Consider the following 27,791-nt stretch of genomic DNA (forward strand, 5'->3'; position numbering starts at 1 on the left):
CTCCAGACAGCTGCTCCAGACAGCTCCTCCAGACAGCTCCTCCAGACAGCTACTCCGGACGGTTGCTCCAGACAGCTCCTCCAGACAGTTGCTCCAGACAGTTGCTCCAGACAGCTCCAGACAGCTGCTTCAGACAACATAGTAGCTGTAAATAGGAGTGGTTTTTCAAATGTTTTCACTGTCAAGTAAAAGGTATACATAGTAACATATCTGCTATCTTCTGTAAAATAGAAAATGTGAATCACTTCTGAACTGCATATCCCCCCCAGTCTCTAAATAATGTCCCCAAAAAAATTACTAAAAAGCTAACCTCGGCAGCATAGAGTTAAATTTAGGAGCGTCTGTCAGACCATCCCACCCCCTGAGGAAGGGAGGGGATCAGGGGGGCTGCTTGGGCCTGCCCACTGCAAATGTCTTCTGTGTGAACTTGTGTAGCAGTTAGATTGTCCCAGGTCCCTGCACAGCTGACTTCTCTTTTGTCTTTTCTGCTTGTTGGTGCTCTGAAGGTAAGACTGAGCATCCTCTACAAGGACTTGCTGTGATTTAGCCAGTAAGGATTTCTCAGCTAACGTGGCATTGGAAATGTTTTGAGTTGCTGTGATACTTGAACTATGTGAGGGTTTTCAGAGTGTTTACCTGCACAACAGTGATTGGAGGCTTTCCTGTGGTTGTAAAAATAGTAGTAATATTCAAGTTATGCTTGAAATTCATAGTTTTTGCTTGATCACACCTTGAAAGTTGAAGTATATCGTGTGAGAGAGTAATGACACGACAAAAGATGATCTACTATATTTGAATGGTGCATATGTTAAGGTTTTAGTGCAAACTTTGAAATTAGTAAATATTTATTTTGAAACTATTGTCAATAGAATATTTAGTTCAACAGAATATAGAAACGTTATCGTCAAACAATTTATGTACTTTTTCATTCATTCTCTTTTGGAACAGCACAATGTTCCAGAAGTATTGTGTGCCACATAGTCACTGGGAGGAGTGAGAGTGAGGGGGAGTGGTGGAGGGGGATGGGGCTCGACAAAGCCTGAGAGAGCGAGAGAGAGAGAGAGAGAGAGAGAGAGAGAGAGAGAGAGAGAGAGAGCGAGAGAGAGAGATGCAAAGACAGAAAGAGAGAGAGAGAGAGAGAGAGGGAGACAAGCTATTCTCAACACAGATCCCTCCCTCCACTCCCAATTACTTCCATCAAAAGGAATGCACGTTACCATGGCAATCCCCACCAGCTGTTTAGGGGCTTTGTGAGATCTTGCAGATGTCTGTCTGATTGACAAACTCTCACAGAAAGGCTGACATACATAACACAGTCTGTCCACTGTTCTGCCTGAGAAGAACTGCAACTTTTAACACAAAGAAATACTTTTAAAACAAAGAAAACTGATAACCATCTATTCTCAATTGCCTTTTTTTTTTTTACAAGGATATAACTCTATTAGGATTTAGTCAATGTGTCAATATTTTTTCTTCATGTTTTGAAGTTGTCAGCTTTTCAGGAAAAGCACATTTCACCCGTTGAGAAATCAAAGCTGGCTTCTAGGATCTATTTCTATTTTTTCAGTCTAGCAGTGAACTGAGTGACGTATTCAGGTTTGAGTTAAAGACTATTGAATTACAAACTGTTTACGCAATGGAATGTTTTTTTCTTCACATTTCCTCTTGCCTTTTGGTGAATTTAAATACTTTATTTAACTGTCTTTCACTTAGTATGAGAGGAGGTTGCATTTCCCAAAACAAAAATAGTTGTTTGGTTTGATGTGCTGAAGGGTAACTACTGTTGTGCAGAGTTTAAAGTTTAAATCAGTTCAAGAAAGAGAGAAAGGACTGTGGACATTTTGGATTGGCTGCATGGCAACCTTAAGAAAACTCTAATCCTCGACAGGAAGGAAGTTATTGTCCTCATGCCAAAGTCAGCATAAAAAATCAATGGAATTAAGCATAGAGTGTTAGCTAACTAGGAACGCCGGAGCTCGCTCCTTTACTTCTTCAATCACTAAGCAAATTTACAAAATCACAGGGGGATGGAAACCCAGGGGGATGGAAACCCAGAGGGGTGGAGGGGGGTGGAAACCCAGGGGGATGGAAACCCAGGGGGGTGGAGGGGGGTGGAAACCCAGGGGGATGGAAACCCAGGGGGGTGGAGGGGGGTGGAAACCCAGGGGGATGGAAACCCAGAGGGGTGGAGGGGGGTGGAAACCCAGGGGGATGGAAACCCAGGGGGGGGGGGAACCCAGGGGGATGGAAACCCAGAGGGGTGGAGGGGGGTGGAAACCCAGGGGGATGGAAACCCAGGGGGGGGGGAACCCAGGGGGATGGAAACCCAGAGGGGTGGAGGGGGGTGGAAACCCAGGGGGATGGAAACCCAGGGGGGGGGGGAACCCAGGGGGATGGAAACCCAGGGGGGTGGAAACCCAGGGGGGTGGAAACCCAGAGGGGGGGAGAACCCAGGGGGGTGGAAACCCAGGGGGGGGGGGGGGAACCCAGGGGGGTGGGAACCCAGGGGGGTGGAAACCCAGGGGGGTGGAAACCCAGAGGGGGGGGAACCCAGGGGGGTGGAAACCCAGGGGGATGGAAACCCAGGGGGGGGGGAACCCAGGGGGGTGGAAACCCAGGGGGTTGGAAACCCAGAGGGGGGGGGAACCCAGGGGGGTGGAAACCCAGGGGGGTGGAAACCCAGGGGGATGGAAACCCAGGGGGATGGAAACCCAGGGGGGTGGAAACCCAGGGGGGTGGACACCCAGGGTGGTGGACACCCAGGGGGATGGAAACCCAGGGGGGTGGAAACCCAGAGGGGGGGGGAACCCAGGGGGGTGGAAACCCAGGGGGATGGGAACCCAGGGGGGTGGAAACCCAGAGGGGGGGGGAACCCAGGGGGGTGGAGGGGGATGGAAACCCAGGGGGGTGGAAACCCAGGGGGATGGGAACCCAGGGGGGTGGAAACCCAGGGGGGTGGAGGGGGATGGAAACCCAGGGGGATGGAAACCCAGGGGGATGGGAACCCAGGGGGGTGGGAACCCAGGGGGGTGGGAACCCAGGGGGATGGAAACCCAGGGGGGTGGAAACCCAGGGGGGTGGACACCCAGGGGGATGGGAACCCAGGGGGATGGAAACCCAGGGGGATGGAAACCCAGGGGGGTGGGAACCCAGGGGGATGGAAACCCAGGGGGGTGGGAACCCAGGGGGATGGAAACCCAGGGGGGTGGGTGTGAGAGAGAGGGAGATACAGACTGGCTAGCCCACTGTAGATGACAAAATAGCTTTTGTGTTACATAGTAAATGGCTAACATACTGTATACCACACCAGGCCAGACTTTAGAGTGAAATGTGTTTGATGCACATATTAAAGAAACACATTTACAGCAAACTCCATACTCAATACGAACTCAAACACCTGATTGGCACAGATTTTGTATTAGTTACAGCTTGTGGTAAATTGTTAAATGATGTAACTCAAGGATTAGGAAACTGATAGCAGTGTTTTATGTGAGACAGGCGTGTGTTTGAAGTTTGGGGCCAGTAGACGAACTGAGAGGATTAAGTCCAGAAAGAATGACAGAGAAAGTTAAAGGACTCAGGAATTCCCTTCAGATATGTATCTTAGTCACATGTTTCAACCCACTGCTTTAAGGTTAACCCCCTGAGAAAGACAGAAAGAATGAGAGAGGCGATGGGGATGATTTAAAAGGGTCAGGTGACTAAGTCTTCACTGGGGTTACATGGACACCATACAACAACCCTTTACTTTTCTCCCCCTCTCCTTTGTGTAGCTTAGAGGTTCCATGCGTCAGGAATGACCAATGGGTGTCAATAGAAAACCTTTTCAGAGCATCTTTTGTTTGCCCCTCCTGAGATTTTTTCCTCAGATGGAGCACTTTGATTTGTTGTCAAAGGTGTCATTTCAAGCGTGGTAAAAGATGCTTGCTATTCAAGTAGCTTGCTATTCAAAGAACAACAACATCAAGATAGGGATATATATTGTGAACATATCTATTTCCGAAGGTTCTGGAGTAGGTTCTCAACATTTTACATGTTCTGAGGATTGCAGTAAAGGTTCTGGAATAGGTTCTCAACATTTTACATGTTCTGAGGATTGCAGTAAAGGTTCTGGAATAGGTTCTCAACATTGTATATGTTCTGAGGATTGCAGTAAAGGTTCTGGAATAGGTTCTCAACATTTTACATGTTCTGAGGATTGTAGTAAGGGTTCTGGAATGGAATGGACAGGTGTGTCCTGTGACAGGTTCCATACCACCTGTTACCTGTATGGCATTACATTTACATTTACGTCATTTAGCAGACGCTCTTATCCAGAGCGACTTACAAATTGGTGCATTCATCATGTATCTCATTGGGCCTAGTTGTCCAGAGAAACACCACTCATTCAGAAACTATTTTGTTAGTATATTTCTCAAGACTATCACTGTATGACTAGATTAATTTAATGTAATGAATTTATCAGATTTTTTACATTTTATTTCTAAATAAGTGCATGAGTTCAAAAGTGCATTGAGTCTTTGAGAGGGACTTTTCCAGTGTTTGTCTATTTACCATGCTGAGGTCCTCCTCTGACTAACAGGACACAGAGGCTAGCCCCTAGTCCCGCTATAGCCGCCAGGCTTCTTTTTCTAGACATTTAACCACCGGTTATATCACCCTGGAGAAGCAGAAAGAATTCCCTAATCCTGCAGCCTTTAAAGCCTCTTTGAAAACCGTTCAGATCTGCCTGGGCTGTTTCCCTCATAGTTTTTAGTTTATGCACCAACCCAACAAACCTCCAAATTAAATACCTGCTGAAAAAGGGCCTCTTTATGCCGCGGTTTCCTCTACCTCTACCCTGTTTGATTATGAGCACCGCTTTCCAAATAAAATAATTTGTTTTGCTGTTACGTCAGTCATCCTCCCACTGAACTGATTGACTTCCACATCATTTAAGAAAACAAGACTAAGTATGAATATGTTAAAATATCATTAGATAGGAAGTTTGGGAACACAGTAGCCCTCCAAGCTAAATATGGACATTTCTTGGAGATGATACCAGTATCTTTGTTTTCACTGTGGGTTCTCACATCACTAGCTTCCTCTCAGACACTACCTAGCTATATGTTTGTTAGAGGTGGTTGTCCAAGTTCTCAGTGAAAAAACACATTTTTTTTATTTTTCAAAGCAGAGAGAACTTTCCTTGTGCACAGTATTTGGAGACGTCATCATCTGCAACTTCTGCCAGAGTCACTGTTTTTTCCCACATCCAGAGTTCCAGACCCAGCAGAGGGACACATAGCTTGACTCGGCTCATCTCTAGACCAGGGCCTTGATCCCTTCTCCTACTGGGTACTTCTCCTCCCTGTCCAAACATAAATGTGAATGGGGATTGAACAGACTAAACAGGCTTGGCATGGTTGGTTGTTGTGACATCTTAGGCCATTGTGATTGGCTGCTTACATTGTCACTCAGCGTTTGCGGAACATGACCCAAACTGCATCTGGTCCTCATCAGCAGTGACCTGTTGTGATATAAGTGACCCTCTGACACATTCTACTCTCGCCTGTTCAGAATTCCAAGTTCCACAATTATTAAACAATAAAAGGCCACTTTAAAATGTGCAGTTTTGTCACAATACCACAGACGTCTCAAGTTTTGAGGGAGCATGCAATTGGCATGCTGACTGCAGGAATGTCGACCAGAGCTGTTGCCAGAGAATTTAATGTTCATTTTTCTACCATAAGCCGTCTCCAACGTCGTTTTAGAGAATTTGGCAGGATGTCCAACTTGCCTCACAACCGCAGACCACATGTAACCACGTCAGCCCAGGACCTCCACATCCGGCTTCTTCACCTGCGGGATCATCTGAGACCAGCCACCCGGACTGCTGATGAAACTGTGGGTTTGCACAACCTAAGGATTTCTACACAAACTGTCAGAAACCGTCTCAGGGAGGGTTCATCTGCGTGCTCATCGTCCTCACCAGGGTCTTGACCTGACTGCAGTTCGGCGTAGTAACTGACTTCAGTGGACAAATGCTAACCTTCAATGGCCACTAGCATGATGGAGAAGTGTGCTCTTCATGGATGAATTGCGGTTTCAACTGTACCGGGCAGAAGGCGTCTCTGTGGGCGAGCGGTTTGCTGATGTCAACGTTGTGCAATGTTTTGTCTCGCCTAGGGCGAAGGTCCCGTACCCGGAATAAATTACATCTACTTTCATCCCTGATATCTGTGTTCCCAGTCATGTGAAATCTACAGATTAGGGCCTAATGAATTTATTTCAATTGACTGATTTCCTTATATGAACTGTAACTCAGCAAACTCTTTGAAATTGTTGCATGTTGCGTTGATATTTTGGTTCAGTGTATCTCAGTTGTGGGTAGGGAATGAGAGAGAGAGAGAGAGAGAGCGAGAGAGCGAGAGAGAGAGCGAGAGAGAGAGCGAGAGAGAGAGAGAGAGAGAGAGAGAGAGAGAGAGAATGAGAGAGAGAGATTGAGAGAGAGAGAGAGAGAGAGAGTGAAATTGAAATTGAATTGAGAGAGAGAGAGAGAGAATGAGAGAGAGCGAGAGAGAGACACACAGAGAGAGGGGAGAGAGAGAGAGAGAGAGAGAGACACAGAGAGAGAGAGACAGAGAGAGAGGAGTGAGAGGGTGAGAGAGGGAGAGAGAGAAAGAGAGAGTGAGAGAGAGAGAGAGATAGAGAGAGAGAGAGAAAGAAAGAGAGAAAGAGAGAAAGAAAGAGAGAGAGAGAGAGAGAAGTGAAGTGCATCTGTGAGACAAAGGGCCCTTATTTTGAAGCACAGATCAAACTCTTCAGAGGGCTCACTCAGAGAGAGGGAAGACAGGGGTTCTACAGGACAGAGATATAGTCCCTTATATTCCTTTATCCTTTATGCCTCACTTTGACTGGCTGGCCTCCCAGTAGATAGCTTGTGTGTGTGTGTGTGTGTGTGTGTATAGACCAGGTGTAATGGGACTAGACAGGAAGGGAAGCATATAGAAGAGGTGTAATGGGACTAGACAGGAAGGGAAGCATATAGAACAGGTGTAATGGGACTAGACAGGAAGGGAAGCATATAGAACAGGCGTAATGGGACTAGACAGGAAGGGAAGCATATAGAATAGGCGTAATGGGACTAGTGTCGTAGAAACATTTGACTAAGAAATAATCAACTCAAACAAAATATCTCTATAGACACGGAAGCCTGTGAATTCAAGAATTTAGACTCTTTATTGCATAACAAAAAGCCTGAGTTTTTTCTCCATGGATAAACTGTCTCTCTCTGGCTTAGAGATCTCTTTTATACACACAAATAAACAAACATGCGCACATTCCTAACTTATTTTAGTTCTGCACCGCCCTTCTTTTTCAACATCCAGCTGTCACATAATGTCCACTCCAAAAGGTCATGAATGCTTTTTCTATATGAAGCCTTTTCATTCTATCATTCTATTGGCTGCGTAACGCAGGCCCCCTTCTTAAAACAGAACTAATGCAATGCACACTGTTGAAAGCCTCTGTGAAAGAACACATGCATTCATTTAAAACATAGCATACACTTAATGTCTACATTTCTTATTTAAACATATTTCTTAATTATACAACATCAAACATGTTTATTACATTTTACCTTTGGCATCTCCCTACACGTCATAATGATACATAAAATAATCCTACATATCCCCCCTATGGGACATTCCAATATTGTCCCAAATAATACAAAGATTAATTACCAAATATATGTAAGCATATGCAGTTACTTATTCTTAGCCTTGCCACATTTGGTTTCACTTCACACACACATATTCAACCCAATATATCTTCCTCATTACTTGACCCATCCTGATGAGGACCCATAGCCCAGTCAGGTATTGGATACAAGTCAGGAAGGTTCTCCTCTAAATTAACCTCCACATTTTCCTGTTGGGCTTTGTAACCATGACAGACCCATCCACCCCCAGGGACAACTCCATACAGACATTCAGGATTCCCAAATGGACAGTCCATTGGTCCTCCTTTAACATTACAAGATTTCCCAAATTTATTAACATACTGTCCTGGAACTCCCTGAACTGGGTGTATTTCTTTGGCTGAAATAGTAACATTTGTCTGTACAGTCATTTGTTTTACTGTGGTTTGAATCAAAAGTGATTTGATCAGAGGTAGTATACAACAAAACACTACTCCCATTACTACAAGTGATATTCCTATCATTATTCCCATCTTTGTAAACATTGCACCCCATTTTCTCAAAGTTAATTCCATCCAGTCCCAAACATGAACATCATACCCAGCATTATCCTTAACCTCTTTTCGTAGTCCCTTGAGTTTAGTCATTGCTTCCGTGAAAGAACCATCCGGGGCAGTATTATTGGGGATAAAAGTACAACATTCATCTCCAAACATAACACAAACTCCACCTTGGCACATATCGATACTGGCCGAATGTACATTTATATTATAATAATTCTAGCATTAACTTCCTCATACCAAGAATTACATCAGATCAGTACCCTAATGCATTGTCCCAATTACTATAAATTTAGTAGTGTATAATACCTCCTTAATCAACAAACACTCCCTTCCTCTACCGGCACTCAATCTCCTGGCGTCTTCATTATGTCCTTCATAGTTCTTCATAGTTCATATTCCAATGTCACACCTGAACCACCACACCTCCACCATCATCCTGTTTTGTCCATGTGCAAACCAGTATACCCAAATTAGGAAGAATGTTGCATTTGCATAGACATCTTTCCTCACATTCTTGAAAGAAAAAGCACAAAAGAGAAAGCATTTGATTGCTTTGATTTGATGTTGAATTCAGGTCAGAGGTGGGTCAGACAGGAACATCTTCAACGCCTTTGTTGTTCCTCTTCAGCCGAGTAGAGGATTTTTGGTTTTTATTGAGGTTTACACCGTTCTGAGCCAATTGATCTCTGCAATGCATTACGACACCATCCGTTGTAACCTCAGGAAAGGACAGATCATAACAGTTCAGTTGAGTTAATTTCCAATCCAAAACATCCCTATTAACATTGTCTACATGACAAATCATTATGTTTCACATTCTCCCTTGAATTCTTCCAAATTATATAACCCAATTGTTTTATTGTAACATTCCTATATTTTTGCTCATACCAATTGCTTACACTTCTCTCTTCTAATAACACTTTCCCCTGGAAATCTAACACCAAATACTACATCAAATTGTTTATCTAAGTATTGGACTGTTTTCCTTATGTCTATGATTCACCTGTCTCTTTCTTTCATTACCCTAAAGTCACACTACCCCATGTGACTTCCCCATACTCTTTGTGCTGGTTTCTCACACACCAATACTATTTAACCCTTGTATTTTAATAGTGATCCCTTCCTGTATTTTTAGTTATGGTTCCTGCCTGTGCAAGAATCTACATTCTACTCCTGCCTATATCCCTTCTATGTCTTGTTCTTCTGCTCTTTATTTTATTATCAGTACTCCATTCCCCTTATTCTCAGGTAACTAGTCTAGTACATATTAATCAATGATAAGGATATCTGGTGCGTCTTGGAGGTCTGGGATCTCTCAATCATCAGTTCCCTCACTCTGGTACAATGGTTAAGATGATACCCAATACTCCCCTCTATCAGTACCATCGTTGGTATAACCTGGACAACGATATGTAGGTCACTTCTGTTGTTAACCTTCCCCCGTCACTAGGGTCTCCGGATCAGCCAAAGTCCCTCTCAATCTATAAACATCGGTCTGTGAAAAGTGTCCTTCTTTCAGCCTTCCCATAGGGAAGCTCAGAGTTACTGCTGCAAAGACACAAGCACAGACACACACAAAAGACAACAATGCTACCCAATGGCTGAGGTTGGAACACTCCTATAGTGGGGAACATGGATCTTAGTATCTGTCTCCACCACTTTTACCATCATTAAGGTAGCCTACAACCCTGGTGCAGGCCCCTCCACATAGGGTCTTTCCAGCTCTTTCTTCTGTAGTCTTTTGCCATCACATAGTCTCCAGGGCACAGAAAATACTCAGATTATCCTACTCAGTTGGGCAGAGTTATCTTCACTCATGAAAATAAAATCTTAAGAACATTGTTATGTTAGGTGAGACACAGTATGCTACTCCTGTCCTCTCATCCGTCAAGAGAAGCCTTGAGATTATGAAGCACACCTGCTTCCAGCTTGTTGTCATCCACTTATTTCATAGACAGACCACCTCTACACCATGCCTCCTATTACAAAAACAAAAATGATTTAACCTAACCCATAACACATTATTACTACTGCTCACATCCTTAATACTCCTTGCATACTTCCCCCCTTGGACACATACATCACATCGTGATTCATGTGTACAAAAAACAAAACAAAACAATGTTGCCTATCAAACCTAACATAATAACTAACCTTAAAATGACAACCCTTGAGCATATCTTTACTTAACTGTATTCTATAACACTATTCAAGGAATACTTCTCCTTCAGGACTAACTCTCTCACTTCATCCTTGTCCTGTTTAGACTAATTTATATATAGGATTTTTCCAATTTGTAAACTTCTTCACAATTATCCTTATTTTATCTAACCCCTTAATTCAGCATGCCTCTAGAATTCATAGTGCGGGTGATCAGGTCACACTATGAAGCCAGGACAGATTTCAGAGGTCATTGAAATCATTCAATGAATTGTTTCATCCTATAGTCTACTACTTCTAACAACCATCAAAACCTTTCATAGATGTTGTAATTCCTTAGTACAGCTCTTTTCAAAATAAATCATACATATTTACTTATCCCTCAGTAAATAACCCAAATTACATGTGTATGCCCCTTTAAGATATTTCACTTCCATCCTGTCAAAAAAACCAAATAGAAATAAAAATCCTATACAACTAACTTTTCATACTAAGTAGTTTGTTTGTGGTTATTTGAACACCATACAGTAAAACAATAAACAAACAAAAATGGCCAGGCCTTATTTATTTTTGTAGCTCCCTATGACAACCTAAAAATAAAACTACTTAATTTTACTATCTAGTTCCACCCTAGCCTACAGACTTTTTAAACCTCCCACTAAAGAAATCCCCATGTTCCTGGAAGAGAAAGTATACATGTCGTTAACATATAATCAACAATCCAAAGATAGTAATTACACACAAAACATCATACATATCCCCAGTCCTATCTCATCAACAATCATTAACCCCAGCATCCATTTAAAATTGTTTGATACGTCGCCCTACTTTACCCCTAACCTAATAATATAGGAGACTCCCATCAATCCTTAAAAGAAAACTCCCACTTAGAAGACACTAGATAACAACCCATTTTATTAAGTTAACTACACCTTCCACCATTGTCATTTGTTTAATCTAACAAAACCTTATTCAATGACTACCACGTACTCTCCTCTCCATACCCATTATCATTTTAGCAGATGCTCTTTTTCCAAACAACACTCCATTCATGAGCTCATACCTTTCTATACTTATACTAGCCCCCCTTGGGAATCGAACACCCAACCCTGGCGTTGCAAGCACCGTGCTCTACCAACTGAGCTACAGCGGACCACAGATGAGCATATAGTGCCTTTTTCTGATAATGTTATAATTGTAGCCTATTGCATTACTTTAGTTTAAAATATAAGTTTGTTTATTCAACAAATCCAGAACCCACTATAAATTGATGCTATTCCCTCAGCAAAAAAGCCAACGCTCCTTGCATCCCCTAGTTCACGTAATAAAAATACATTATCATTCTAAAATTCACCAAATATTCGCATACATTACTGATGTCACGCAAACCATAGAATAAAGTAATAACAATTAGAATTTTGTCAAATAAATTTTTTCCATCCAGCTATTCAAACTTTCTTTAAATAACTATTTCAGCTCGATACAGTCAAACAAGTATGACTCTCTTTTAACCGGAAACTAATTCATGGCATTAGTAAAGTCTATTCACATCCCAACAATAACTAATAATATATGTATATTCATATATTAAACTACCTTACTTTCATTCCAGTCTACCTAAACAATTCAAATTATGGCCAAATCTCTTATCCAAATTGCCAGTCCGCTATTCAAATGTAACTGTCCTTTCTGATTTAGACTATAGACACTCCTCCTTTCCCGTTGAATAAGTGAGTCCTTCAGTCTGAAAAGACGCAGGCTACTAGATCTTCCAATCTTATCCTGACTGTTCCTTCAATCTAAACACCCCACAACTATAGCTAAACTATACTTAGAAACCCTAGACTCTGTTCAGCGATGCAGAATCTATGCTTTATCGAAATGACAAGTTAATCCTCTGTTATTCCAATGATAATGGTCAGTAATTTTAGTATCTAACACATACCACACTTTATCAGAAAATAGCTTTGAAGGACACAGATCTCACACGCTCAACGTACTCAACTTAGCAGTCAACAAGTCAAACCCCACATTCATTGATTTGGAAACAGATCTAACAACCTAACCAAATGAATTATATATATGCTTCTGAAATAATAGATAGTTTATTATATTGCTTAATTCTACCACATGTCCTATGTACTCTCTCCCATTTCCACGTCTGTCTACGTGTTTGAGCAAGTCAACACCTATAATTTTATCCAATCCCTCATATTTACCATACCCACATAAAATTCATTATACTCCAATTTATTCATATCTACCAAACCCTTCATGTTTCTAATTATTCTTTATTGCCACAATCTGTTAATCACCATCTAGTCTCAGCAGAACAAACAACAAATTACTCAAATCCTTTCCCTTAGTCATAGAATCCTCCTAGAATCATATAGGCTGGTCACTATTCCCCGATCTTACAAAATTCTATGACAGGCATTGTTGTACGAAACTCCAAGATATCATATACAAGAAAAGCTTATTATTTCAATGTATATATAATTATCAAACACACCTCTATATCTCATCATTCAAACTTCAGAGTGTGACCAATTTACATCATTATACCACTCTTATTCCATATTTATGTTGTTCTTAAACGCCCTTAATTACTTTGTATAACCTACAGGAATATTTTATTCTATCAAAAGGCCCAAATTTGAAGTGTTAACCCTATTCTAGTTATTATTTTACGTAGTCAATTTATCATAATACTGCATTACCTCTAAAGTTTCTAAATATAATGTCAGACACATACCCTAACAGATTTATCAAATTACAATGCATAGACGTCGTATGACCACACCAATAAATGTGACCTGTTCCTCCAACAGGATTTATTCTACCCCTCCTGGTAACGTGAATTTTCTACACTCAGTTGGTCAATGAATATCCACGCACCATTTATTCTTCTCTTTCCTAATGTGAGATTGGGCACACCCTTTGTCCATCAGACAGAAGCTTCAAACAACCTCAAATAGATTTCCTTTCCTTACAGAAAGGCTATTTACTTGCAGGATTTCATATTATTCTCACTCACACAGATGAGTAGCCACTTGTGCCCAAATGAATCAGACAGTTGAATGACTCACAGCCACCAAGGTAAACCACTCATGAGCAGATGAGCAGACCTAGTCTTGGTTTACACTTTATCAAAAAGTTTGAGCCCCTGTGATTATTTAACCCGTTCACCTACTCAAGATGACCCAACTTTTTTACCTGTCCCACCCTACCTAATTTTGGCATCACCACACACAGGATGATGACCTGCCCGTTCAGTCCTCTGGAATTTTAGCTTTCCAAAGCGTTTATCCACAGGATTTATATTTATTAGCCGCCTAGGTCTTAAGCTTTCTCAAGACCTAATTTTGGCATCACCACACACAGGATGATGACCTGCCCGTTCAGTCCTCTGGAATTTTAGTTTTCCAAAGCGTTTATTCACAGGATTTATATTTATTAGCCCCCTAGGTCTCAAGCTTTCTCAAGACCTAAGTTTGGCATCACCACACACAGGATGATGACCTGCCCGTTCAGTCCTCTGGAATTTTAGCTTTCCAAAGCGTCTATTCACAGGATTTATATTTATTAGCCCCCTAGGTCTCAAGCTTTCTCAAGACCTAAGTTTGGCATCACCACACACAGGATGATGACCTGCCCGTTCAATCCTCTGGAATTTTAGCTTTCCAAAGCGTCTATTCACAGGATTTATATTTATTAGCCCCCTAGGTCTCAAGCTTTCTCAAGACCTAAGTTTGGCATCACCACACACAGGATGATGACCTGCCCGTTCAGTCCTCTGGAATTTTAGCTTCCCAAAGCGTCTATTCACAGGATTTATATTTATTAGCCCCCTAGGTCTCAAGCTTTCTCAAGACCTAAGTTTGGCATCACCACACACAGGATGATGACCTGCCCGTTCAGTCCTCTGGAATTTTAGCTTTCCAAAGCGTTTATCCGCAGGATTTATGCCTTCCTAAGCAGCCTATAAACGATATACTTTTGCTACACGTTCATAGCGGTATTCGAAGGACTTAACATGTTATTCCTGATCACTCAACCAGCTGGACAGCCGCCCGTGTCGAAATGACCCGGACAGAGCAATCAGCAAGATGAATCAGCTGAATCAACTGAATCAAATGAATCAAATCAATTGAACAGACGGTTCTGACAAACAACAGCGACATGTATTCTTAAATTCAAAAGCTCCTAGTGTCTAACTTTCTGGTTCTTAAATTTGGAGAGACCTACTTGGTATTTCTTTAGATGTTGCCGAGCCCCGGATCGGACCACACAAACGTTTATACTATATTAGTAAGAACTTGGCTTACCTTTTAAAAGCGGCCGCTTTTGTTTGTATGGTCCGTCCAAGCCGTTTCACAACCGCAGATGCACACCGTCTCTGATCCCTATCAGGTCCCATCTGGGGTGCCAAATATGTCGTAGAAACATTTGACTAAGAAATAATCAACTCAAACAAAATATCTCTATAGACACGGAAGCCTGTGAATTCAAGAATTTAGACTCTTTATTGCATAACAAAAAGCCTGAGTTTTTTCTCCATGGATAAACTGTCTCTCTCTGGCTTAGAGATCTCTTTTATACACACAAATAAACAAACATGCGCACATTCCTAACTTATTTTAGTTCTGCACCGCCCTTCTTTTTCAACATCCAGCTGTCACATAATGTCCACTCCAAAAGGTCATGAATGCTTTTTCTATATGAAGCCTTTTCATTCTATCATTCTATTGGCTGCGTAACGCAGGCCCCCTTCTTAAAACAGAACTAATGCAATGCACACTGTTGAAAGCCTCTGTGAAAGAACACATGCATTCATTTAAAACATAGCATACACTTAATGTCTACATTTCTTATTTAAACATATTTCTTAATTATACAACATCAAACATGTTTATTACATTTTACCTTTGGCATCTCCCTACACGTCATAATGATACATAAAATAATCCTACACTAGACAGGAAGGGAAGCATATAGAACAGGTGTAATGGGACTAGACAGGAAGGGAAGCATATAGAACAGGTGTAATGGGACTAGACAGGAAGGGAAGCATATTGAACAGGTGTAATGGGACTAGACAGGAAGGGAAGCATATAGAACAGGTGTAATGGGACTAGACAGGAAGGGAAGCATATAGAACAGGTGTAATGGGACTAGACAGGAAGGGAAGCATATAGACCAGGTGTACTGGGACTAGACAGGAAGGGAAGCATATAGAAGAGGTGTAATGGGACTAGACAGGAAGGGAAACATATAGAACAGGTGTAATGGGACTAGTAAGGAAGGGAAGCATATAGAACAGGTGTAATGGGACTAGACAGGAAGGGAAGCATATAGAACAGGCGTAATGGGACTAGACAGGAAGGGAAGCATATAGAACAGGTGTAATGGGACTAGACAGGAAGGGAAGCATATAGAACAGGTGTAATGGGACTAGACAGGAAGGGAAGCATATAGAACAGGCGTAATGGGACTAGACAGGAAGGGAAGCATATAGAACAGGCGTAATGGGACTAGACAGGAAGGGAAGCATATAGAACAGGTGTAATGGGACTAGACAGGAAGGGAAGCATATAGAACAGGTGTAATGGGACTAGACAGGAAGGGAAGCATATAGAACAGGCGTAATGGGACTAGACAGGAAGGGAAGCATATAGAACAGGCGTAATGGGACTAGACAGGAAGGGAAGCATATAGAACAGGCGTAATGGGACTAGTCAGGAAGGGAAGCATATAGAACAGGTGTAATGGGACTAGACAGGAGGGGAAGCATATAGAACAGGTGTAATGGGACTAGACAGGAAGGGAAGCATATAGAACAGGTGTAATGGGACTAGACAGGAAGGGAAGCATATAGAACAGGTGTAATGGGACTAGACAGGAAGGGAAGCATATAGAACAGGCGTAATGGGACTAGACAGGAAGGGAAGCATATAGAACAGGTGTAATGAGACTAGACAGGAAGGGAAGCATATAGAACAGGTGTAATGGGACTAGACAGGAAGGGAAGCATATAGAACAGGCGTAATGGGACTAGACAGGAAGGGAAGCATATAGAACAGGCGTAATGGGACTAGACAGGAAGGGAAGCATATAGAACAGGCGTAATGGGACTAGTCAGGAAGGGAAGCATATAGAACAGGCGTAATGGGACTAGACAGGAGGGGAAGCATATAGAACAGGTGTAATGGGACTAGACAGGAAGGGAAGCACATAGAACAGGTGTAATGGGACTAGACAGGAAGGGAAGCATATAGAACAGGTGTAATGGGACTAGACAGGAAGGGAAGCATATAGAACAGGCATAATGGGATGAGGCAGGAAGGGAAGCATATAGAACAGGTGTAATGGAACTAGACAGGAAGGGAAGCATATAGAACAGGCGTAATGGGACTAGACAGGAAGGGAAGCATATAGAACAGGCGTAATGGGACTTGACAGGAAGGGAAGCATATAGAACAGGCGTAATGGGACTAGACAGGAAGGGAAGCATATAGAACAGGCGTAATGGGACTTGACAGGAAGGGAAGCATATAGAACAGGCGTAATGGGACTAGACAGGAAGGGAAGCATATAGAACAGGCATAATGGGACTAGACAGGAAGGGAAGCATATAGAACAGGCGTAATGGGACTAGACAGGAAGGGAAGCATATAGAACAGGCGTAATGGGACTAGACAGGAAGGGAAGCATATAGAACAGGCGTAATGGGACTAGACAGGAGGGGAAGCAAATAGAACATGTGTAATGGGACTAGACAGGAAGGGAAGCATATAGAACAGGTGTAATGGGACTAGACAGGAAGGGAAGCATATAGAACAGGTGTAATGGGACTAGACAGGAAGGGAAGCATATAGAACAGGCATAATGGGATGAGGCAGGAAGGGAAGCATATAGAACAGGCGTAATGGGACTAGACAGGAAGGGAAGCATATAGAACAGGCGTAATGGGACTAGACAGGAAGGGAAGCATATAGAACAGGCGTAATGGGACTTGACAGGAAGGGAAGCATATAGAACAGGCGTAATGGGACTAGACAGGAAGGGAAGCATATAGAACAGGCGTAATGGGACTTGACAGGAAGGGAAGCATATAGAACAGGCGTAATGGGACTAGACAGGAAGGGAAGCATATAGAACAGGCGTAATGGGACTAGACAGGAAGGGAAGCATATAGAACAGGTGTAATGGGACTAGACAGGAAGGGAAGCATATAGAACAGGTGTAATGGGACTAGACAGGAAGGGAAGCATATAGAACAGGCATAATGGGATGAGGCAGGAAGGGAAGCATATAGAACAGGTGTAATGGGACTAGACAGGAAGGGAAGCATATAGAACAGGCGTAATGGGACTAGACAGGAAGGGAAGCATATAGAACAGGCGTAATGGGACTAGACAGGAAGGGAAGCATATAGAACAGGCGTAATGGGACTAGACAGGAAGGGAAGCATATAGAACAGGTGTAATGGGACTAGACAGGAAGGGAAGCATATAAAGACTGGTTATTGAATTTTATTTGTTTGTCAATGCAACCAAATATCAACATTTAAAGGAAATGTACAGTATCTTCTGCTTAGATAGTTCCATCTGTGCCACTGACTTAGTCTGGCTTTAATTCCAGTTTGTCTACAAATGAATCATTGATATGTTGGATTCATGTCTCCATCTCAACCAAAACATTTAGTCTGTGTGATTAATGGGGGCTGAGCTAGAGCAGTGTGTGTGAGACAAGGGTAGATCCCGAAGGGGCTTGGGGACGGGTCTTTAAAAGAAAACGTCTGTAAAGTTTGAATGGTTTGAGCTACAAACTATTAAAAGCTATCTATGAAAAGCTGAGAATCTCACGAATACGCAGATGTAACATGTTTTACTCACAAATGTCACTCACAAGCTACACGAGAGTCGTTAGAAGGTAAGGGGTTCTTCTACATAGAAGATCATAGGAAATCCCAGGTCATAGTGTCTATAATACTGTAATAAGCTCACATAGTTACTGTCACAAACTCCAAACTCCACACAGTTGTCACTGACTAGTTCGACATTAATTTCCCACTGAGCAAATGTCTTTACTTACAGCGTTCATGTAGTTTCATTTTTATCAGATTTGTCATTAAAACCAATGAAAGCAACTGTTTATGTCAAATGATTTTGTGTTCTACTTGTATCCATGGAAAAGAACACGGTAAAACACTTCTTTGTGAGGCTAAGTATGCAGACAAATGAAAGTCAGATAAATGAAAAGGCAATTTTTTTGGGGGGATCTCGGGACTGATTAACAAACGATACGTTGGATTCAAGTCTCCAACTAAACCATAAATAAAAGTTAAAGAGAAGGATTAAACCAGTAGCTCAGATGAAACTATCCAAGCATTATATACCTAGTTGATATTTGGTTGGGTTGCCAACCAATCACAATTCAATATTACTTTAGTTAAGGCTATCTTACAAACAAATGTATTTATTCAACCTTAAAATGAGGAACACATCCATGGTCGTGAGGTTACTGCAACTATAAATGTCTTATTTTGTAATCATAGAAAGCGGTGCATTGCTCAGGATAGCATGCAAATGTTTCAGGTCTGTGGAGATCTTCACAATTGTTATAATAAGCTGTGCAGAATCTCGAACAGGATTGATCATGTGCTTTTAATGTACTATTAATGTAATCTCAACTGGAATCCAGGTCATTTGATTGTTCTATTAGATGAAGCACAGTGATAACACATTAAGTTGTTGTATAACTGCTAAATACCGGACATTGAAAGTGCAGTGACAACACATTTAGATGACAACTAAACCAAACATTTGAAATTGTTTTTCCATTGGAATGGTTGAAAGCATAGTGATAACACATTGGGAATTCAACAAACTTCTGGTTGTCTTTTTGAGTGTTTGAAAATAGGTTGTAATCTCATTGATCAACATCAATCTGTTTGAGTGGGTGAGTAAAGGTTGAAACGTCTCAACCAAATATTACCAAAAATGTCCACAAATGACATGGTGTGCCCAGTGGGATGGCTGTCCATAAAGAAGATGCATTGTGATCAAAGTCTACACTAAAAGTCTATACAAGTGGACTTCAAATGTAATACTGTAGACTACTAGCACTAGACTACATTCAAAATGACTTCTCTTACTATCTATTAACTTGGTGGAAATACAAAGTCGAACAGGAGATTGAATTCAGCTCCGGTGATTGAATTGAAGGGAGTCATTTGAGCTAACCACAAATAATGTGAACATAGCTATCTCCCTATAATCAGACAGGACAGTGAACGGTTTGTCTGAAACCAAATGTTACCCATGAGCCTTTGTGATTCTTGGAGTAGCGTCTTGTATTGTCCCTGCAAGATTTGTTTGACCACGCCTGAGTAAATGTCTGGACTGTGTCTGGCCCATAAACTTTATACACAGTGTATAGTAAAGTACATAGTGGTGCAATCTAGACAGGCGGTAAACTGGAAAGGAATATGACCTTAACTGCACCTCTCTATAAACCAAACGTCAGTTGAATTGAATGTGTGTTAATGTGTATTAAATGTTCATCTTTGTGCCTCTCTAGACTGAACGATGAAGGTGTGGATCGTCTTCCTACTGTGCCTAGCTGGCCAGGCTTTCACCGCTTCCATTGTAAGTGTCCCTTTGACGTGTGTATATGTGTGTGAGTGTGTGTGTGTGTGTGTGTGTGTGTGTGTGTGTGTGTGTGTGTGTGTGCATGTGTGTGCGTGTGTGCCTGCTGGGTACGTGCGTGCGTTCATTTGTATTGTCACTGAAAAAACATGGTACGCAATCATAATAACACCATCATCATAAACATTTCAGACTGAGGAGGAGCCCATCGTTGATGATGTTGTTGAGGAGGTAAGTTCATTGACTTGTTTACAGAATTCTATGGACAGGTGTGCTTAGGGGAAAAACAACATCACACAACTTGAACATACCCACTGGGCACACACTGGTTGAATCAACATCATTATTTCCACGTCATTTCAATGAAATGACGTTGAACCAACGTGGAATAGATGTTGAATTGATGTCTGTGCCCAGTGGGGAGGTGGGAGCGAGTTAGGAATAAAAAGCAAGTTAACAAACAAAAACAACTTTGACTAAAATAATTTATCTCCACCATTTTGTGGCAGAGGAGTTTTCCCTTGAATGTTGACCATTTCCTGCAATTAAGCTAGAGAGAGAGAGAGCGAGAGCGAGAGCGAGAGCGAGAGCGAGAGAGAGAGAGAGAGAGAGAGCAGAATCCCACAGGTTATAAATACAGAGGAAAGGAATCCATGACGTTTTAATGGCTTCACCACATGTGGCTCAGGCGCCATCCATCCCATCCAGCTGCAGGCTGCTTGCTGTTTTTAGACATCTCTCTGGACCTGTCTGAAATATAGATCTCTGCTAGACCTCTCTCTGGACCTGTCTGAAATATAGATCTCTGCTAGACCTCTCTCTAGACCTGTCTGAAGTACAGACGTCTGCTAGACCTCTCTCTAGACCTGTCTGAAGTACAGACGTCTGCTAGACCTCTCTCTAGACCTGTCTGAAATACAGATCTCTGCTAGACCTCTCTCTAGACCTGTCTGAAATACAGATCTCTGCTAGACCTCTCTCTAGACCTGTCTGAAATACAGATCTCTGCTAGACCTCTCTCTAGACCTGTCTGAAGTACAGACGTCTGCTAGACCTCTCTCTAGACCTGTCTGAAATACAGATCTCTGTTAGACCTCTCTCTAGACCTGTCTGAAGTACAGACGTCTGCTAGACCTCTCTCTAGACCTGTCTGAAGTACAGACATCTGTTAGACCTCTCTCTAGACCTATCTGAAGTACAGACATCAGCTAGACCTCTCTCTAGACCTGTCTGAAATACAGATCTCTGCTAGACCTCTCTCTAGACCTGTCTGAAGTACAGACGTCTGTTAGACCTCTCTCTAGACCTGTCTGAAGTACAGACATCAGCTAGACCTCTCTCTAGACCTGTCTGAAATACAGATCTCTGCTAGACCTCTCTCTAGACCTGTCTGAAGTACAGACGTCTGCTAGACCTCTCTCTAGACCTGTCTGAAATACAGATCTCTGCTAGACCTCTCTCTAGACCTGTCTGAAGTACAGACGTCTGCTAGACCTCTCTCTAGACCTGTCTGAAGTACAGACATCTGTTAGACCTCTCTCTAGACCAGTCTGAAGTACAGACGTCTGTTAGACCTCTCTCTAGACCTGTCTGAAGTACAGACATCAGCTAGACCTCTCTCTAGACCTGTCTGAAATACAGATCTCTGCTAGACCTCTCTCTAGACCTGTCTGAAGTACAGACGTCTGATAGACCTCTCTCTAGACCTGTCTGAAGTACAGACATCAGCTAGACCTCTCTCTAGACCTGTCTGAAATATAGATCTCTGTTAGACCTCTCTCTAGACCTGTCTGAAGTACAGACGTCTGTTAGACCTCTCTCTAGACCTGTCTGAAGTACAGACATCAGCTAGACCTCTCTCTAGACCTGTCTGAAATACAGATCTCTGCTAGACCTCTCTCTAGACCTGTCTGAAGTACAGACATCTGTTAGACCTCTCTCTAGACCTGTCTGAAGTACAGACGTCTGCTAGACCTCTCTCTAGACCTGTCTGAAGTACAGACGTCTGCTAGACCTCTCTCTAGACCTGTCTGAAATACAGATCTCTGCTAGACTTCTCTCTAGACCTGTCTGAAATACAGATCTCTGTTAGACCTCTCTCTAGACCTGTCTGAAGTACAGACGTCTGCTAGACCTCTCTCTAGACCTGTCTGAAGTACAGACGTCTGCTAGACCTCTCTCTAGACCTGTCTGAAGTACAGACGTCTGCTAGACCTCTCTCTAGACCTGTCTGAAATACAGATCTCTGCTAGACTTCTCTCTAGACCTGTCTGAAATACAGATCTCTGTTAGACCTCTCTCTAGACCTGTCTGAAGTACAGACGTCTGCTAGACCTCTCTCTAGACCTGTCTGAAATACAGATCTCTGTTAGACCTCTCTCTAGACCTGTCTGAAGTACAGATCTCTGCTAGACCTCTCTCTAGACCTGTCTGAAATACAGATCTCTGTTAGACCTCTCTCTAGACCTGTCTGAAATACAGATCTCTGCTAGACCTCTCTCTAGACCTGTCTGAAATACAGATCTCTGCTAGACCTCTCTCTAGACCTGTCTGAAGTACAGATGTTGGCTACACTTTCTTCTGCACCTTGATAACTAAAGAGATTTATAATAATATAATATGCCATTTAGCTACAGCTTCATTTTCTGGTACTAAAGTTGTGCTACCAACTCATGCACATTGCCCATAGCTTATGTACAACACTGTCATCTTTGATATGGTATATATTCACTTTAAATGTGATGAGTCAAACTGTGTCTCTATTGATGGTTCCATGTTGTGATTGGTTTGTCTCAGGCACAGCCAGAGGTGGGGGCCAACCCAGTGCAGGTAGAGATCGGAGACTTTGACGAGGCCATCGATGTGGAGGAGGAGGAGGAGGTCACCGCTGAGAGTGAGTAATAGCCACTGTAATCACTAATCACTACTGTCGCTCGACAGACGCTGTGAGAAAACAATACCTAATCACCAATGCCTTCTGTGATGGACAGCTTATAAAGTCCTAGTTTAGCACATATTTCAATGATAATTGGGAACATTCATCAAGCTAACAGTCTGCATGGCTACAGTAAATTATTGCTATTATTGTAAAGTTAAACACACAATAGCTAGTACAGGGTTCCCCAACTGGCGGCCCGCAGGCCACATTTGGTACACGGGTGATTATATTTGGCCCCCAAGTTATCTAAGTGAAAGAAATAAAAGCAAAATTAAGGAAAATAAACGTTCGTTGTTGGAAATAAGAGACTGTAAAAACACCAGCAAATCAGCTCCAAGTGATTTTAATTTGGGAAATCTGTTCCAAGATATTCCCACGCATAATAGAGAGATATATGTGATCGTATACAAATGTAAGCAAGGTTTGAAATTATTATGTTTTAGTCAAATATTATATCCGTTTGGGCTTCTTGTGGTCAATTTGCAGTCTACAAATGATTTGTAATGATGTACCAGCCCCCCTGACCATCCACTCAAGAAAAGATCGTCCCGCGGCTGAATCTACTTGATGATCCCTGGGCTAGTATATATATATATATTATATATATATATATATTATTATATATTTTTGGCTGCTTAGGTACCATTAGCTTTAGTAGAGGTGTGACAACATCAGTCAAATGAAGCTGTGTGTTGGTGCTCCTTTGCAGCAGCTGTGTTGTGAGATGTTGGCTAGATGGTAGAGAGAGAGAGAGAGGTGGGGAACACCTTGGTAATGACAGAGTGCTTCTGTCTCAAAAGAGAGACCTATCATCATGTGTTCCACCCAATGGTTCCACCCAAGCTTCTTGGAAACGGAAAATAAACCCTTCTCCTAATTGGCAGGGGTGCCGCCACACTCCTCCTCTGCACAACTACCGCCAGGAATATCTATCTGTTGAATATCTGAGCAGGAAATTCAAGGGCAAAAGAACACTTCCGATATGTTCCATTTGTAATGTTCCAGAATGTTTGAACACTTTCCTTCGTAGATCCCTGCTTGAACCACCACTGCAAGAAGGGAAAGGTGTGTGAGGTGGATGAGGAGAACACCCCCATGTGTGTCTGCCAGGACCCCACTTCCTGCCCCGCTGCCCTTGGAGAGTTTGAGCATGTGAGTTATCATCATAGAAATCATATTCTACTCTGTTCAGACCGACATCCAGTAGGTCTAGATATGTCTCATATATAACGCTGTTCCTAATAGAACCTTGACCTGTACAATAATGATACTACTGATATGCATCATTGGCTCATTCTTGATATAAATTCTGACTATATCTGATTCATGAATGTAATCTGTGTATCCCAGGTTTGCGCCACCGACAACACAACCTACGACTCTTCCTGCCACTTCTTTGCCCAGAAGTGCAGTCTGGAGGGGACCAAGAAGGGCCACAAGCTGCACCTAGACTACATCGGGCCATGCAAATGTGAGCTATGCTTTATAGTTACAAACATTCATGGAGTGAATGTTTATTTAATTAATTTCAATTCAATGTATTAACCCTCCCAGGGGCCATTGAGAACGTTTTAATCAAACCATTTAATTCAGTGCAATAATTTTCACCTTTTTGAGAATACCCCTTAAGACATATTTTCCTCTGAGAGTCCGTTCCCAGTGTGATTGGTTATGCTGTCTTGGAGCTGAAAGCTTCTCCACAGAGAATGATGAATGGGCTGAACTAGAGGGACCTCGCCTTAAGGACCCCAGCACATAGAGTGGAGGGCAGGCTGTAACATGCTCTCTGCATTTCTGCCCTTCTCAATTTACTGCTGAATCTGCAGCTAAATGTCTCTCATTAAATAACAGAACCAAGCCCATGCATCTCTCTCTGCTGGTGATGAGTACCTTAGGACTGAAGGGCACAGATGGAGATCATGTTGTTGCATGTCGTGGATCCAAAAACTTAAAATAACACTTTTTTAAACTAGTGGCCTCTAAATGTCAGGTACAGTATTCAACCAAGGAATAAAACAAAAGGTAAAAAATAATTGCCTTAACGGATGTGTGCATCAACCATACATTTCAATGGACAGAAATGTCAAATGTTGTGTGAGTTGTGGGTTTTATGTTCTATGACAAAAGACAGTTTGAGATCAGGATTGGAGATTTTGACTTGAATGTCCTACTTGCAAAACAACTTTCTGACCATGACTTACTTGACTTAATTAAAATGAAACCCTTTGGCTCCTTGGGGACCATAGGTCATTGAACAAACCTTCTCCAGCTGTTCCTGGGTCTTCCCCGTTTCCTTTTCTCTCTGACCATACCTAATGTTTCTTCCTGTGTGTCTCTCCAGTCATCGAGCCCTGCATGGATGCTGAGCTGAATGAGTTCCCCCTGCGTATGAGGGACTGGCTGAAGAACGTTCTAGTCACCCTGTACGAGCGCGATGAGGAGAACAACCTCCTGACTGAGAAGCAGAAGCTCAGAGTAAGTCCACTTTGCCATTTCTATAAAAACACAGCACAGAACCCATTTACTGTTTGCCTACTGAGGATGGGTCAAAATCATTATTAAAACATAGCACAGAACCGATTCATTTTGCTTGCGTTCATTTACCGAAACTCTGCAGATGGGTCAAAATAATGAATAAACCAAATATGATTATAGGATTTGATGTTCTGCTCTCACTATGATGTCGACTCCTTTTGTGCATCGAATCCCACTGGGAATTATTTATCCGTTTGTTCTATTCAAATGAGTATTAGACAAACTAATGTTTGCAGAAATGTTGCTTGCCTTGCAGGTGAGGAAGATCTATGAGAATGAGAAGAGACTGCAGGCTGGAGAGCACTCCCTGGACCTGCTGGCACACGACTTTGACAAGAACTACAACATGTACATCTTCCCCGTCCACTGGCAGTTCGGTCAGCTAGACCAGCACCCCGTCGATGGGTAGGTAGAGGAGAAGAAGAGTTTGTCTTCTGCTTCAGCTGGATTGTTTCAACATCACACAAATACAGGCTTGCTTGGGCCTTTGACTCAACTCTGTGCCAGCCAGGACATCAACACTGAAACATTTCTAAAATGTCTCAGAAAGGATATTAGCAGCATGCCTGAATATATTGTTTTATGAGCAAAAAAGCGACTGACAGTGCTACATTGGGGCTGTTCATACTTCACAATACTGACTTTTAAATGCCAAAGGATCATATGGGTAACATGTTTCTCTATGATGTTTTCTGGGGTCTAAAACTACAGCTTACAAAGCCTTTATAAATCCTTTATAAGGCCTACATAGATGCTTCATAACAGGTGTTCGTTCTGTGGCGTTGTAGGTTCCTGTCCCACACAGAGCTGGCCCCCCTGCGCGCTCCTCTCATCCCCATGGAGCACTGCACCACTCGCTTCTTCGAGCAGTGCGACGCCGACAATGACAAGTACATCGCCCTGGAGGAGTGGGCCAACTGCTTTAGCATCAAGGAGCGTGAGTAGTTTTAAAAACCTCATTCACAGTTTACACTCATTATTTTACTGCCTCAAAAGAAACTAGGAGGACCAAGGCACTCTGTTACAATGCCTTTATTGTTTGTGTCTGAAATGGCACCCTATTCCCTACATAGTGCACTACTTTTACTAGAGCCCTATAGGCTATATAGGGCATAGGGTTCCATTTCAGACGCAAGCCATGTCTTCCTTCTATTCTACGGTCTATTTTACTAAAATGGTTCAGAGCAGGCCATTTCATTACTGCTTGTTAATGCGGGGGCTTGTTGTTCTGTTTTCAGAGGATGTCGACAAGGACCTTGTCATCTAAACTCATCAGCTGACCTATGACAACTAGTCTTTTGGGACGAGGTGCTAAGCTGATCCCTAAATTAAAGAAACACAGTAACGGTGCTAACTGCAACTAATTAACGACCTACCTATACCACTGCAATTGATGAAAAAGAGACGTGCACAGTCTGAACTAACAATCACGAAACGTGGTCATGATGCAACTTCAAATGTGTCTTGTTTGTGCAAATAAATAATCATTTTTAACCATATAGATTAGAAGAAGTAACAGAAAGAGACTTGTGACGGGAGGGAGATGTAAATGTATGACTGGACTCTGTATGTTGAATGGGTTGTGATAATGGTTGTTTATCACATTTCAATTTTTTTTTCTCACTTTATCAGTGCTTGGATTTATAACATCAATTTGAAAATTATTTGAAGGAGACAAATTTGTAAAATCAAAAATAAAGTTTCTAAATAAATGCTCCTTTTGCTTTTTAAACATATTTAGTTGTTTTGCAGTCTTTGGTGGTGGACTCACTCATTTTGTCATCTCTGTTGTTTTGTTTGCTAGTTCATTGACTTTTGACTACTGTTTTAAATTAAGGCCTGACTATCCACAGGTTTGTTTCCTTACATAGATTCTGTCACACAACAAGGGCATAAGTGTACTGAAAAATTATTGAGACAATAAAAAGGAAATATTGTTTAAACTCTACGAGGAAAGCATCTCGCAGGTTGAGCGTTTGTGACACCATGTGAGCACAATAGAAGTCTTTCCTCAAATAAAAGTTATTGAAATGTCCAACACTGTTGCATGCGTTCATATCTGCATTTCTTCAGAATCCTCACAATGTTGATACATTTCAACTGGAACAAATGGAAAACATCTAACGCTGACTAGAACATTTCATGGGACATTAAATTAGTTGTCTTTACACGGTAGTTTTGAAAAACTACCTCTAAAGCGTCCATATTACAGATATGAAGTACATCATCATGAAGTATCAATTAAATGAAATTTTTAAGAAATC

General features: G+C 42.1%; 1 protein-coding gene across 2 annotated transcripts; it reads left to right on the plus strand.

Annotated features, from left to right (window-relative positions):
• The first annotated feature begins 403 nt into the window (after positions 1-403).
• Positions 404-27,565, plus strand: LOC311107472 (SPARC-like). 2 transcript variants are annotated; one of them, XM_084149967.1, is made up of 10 exons: positions 404-506; positions 19,987-20,054; positions 20,247-20,285; positions 22,851-22,947; positions 24,023-24,144; positions 24,343-24,463; positions 25,334-25,467; positions 25,784-25,932; positions 26,316-26,464; positions 26,766-27,565. In XM_084149967.1, the coding sequence occupies exons 2-10, from the start codon at positions 19,995-19,997 to the stop codon at positions 26,792-26,794; spliced, it is 900 nt and encodes a 299-aa protein (XP_084006093.1). In that variant the 5' UTR covers positions 404-506; positions 19,987-19,994; the 3' UTR covers positions 26,795-27,565. The 2 variants fall into 2 exon arrangements, with proteins under 2 accessions (XP_084006093.1, XP_084006094.1); XM_084149968.1 differs by having other exon boundaries at positions 422-506; positions 20,253-20,285.
• The last annotated feature ends 226 nt before the right edge of the window (positions 27,566-27,791 follow it).

The sequence above is a fragment of the Coregonus lavaretus genome, assembly GCF_964263955.1.
Source record: "Coregonus lavaretus genome assembly, chromosome: 32".
Classification (NCBI taxonomy): domain Eukaryota; kingdom Metazoa; phylum Chordata; class Actinopteri; order Salmoniformes; family Salmonidae; genus Coregonus; species Coregonus lavaretus.

Coding starts and splice junctions, on each gene's coding strand:
- LOC311107472 (XM_084149967.1), top strand. CDS start 19,995: ATGAAGGTGTGGATCGTCTTCCTACTGTGCCTAGCTGGCCAGGCTTTC. Junction 20,286..22,850: donor TTGATGATGTTGTTGAGGAG/GTAAGTTCATTG, acceptor GGTTTGTCTCAG/GCACAGCCAGAGGTGGGGGC. Junction 22,948..24,022: donor GGAGGAGGTCACCGCTGAGA/GTGAGTAATAGC, acceptor TTTCCTTCGTAG/ATCCCTGCTTGAACCACCAC.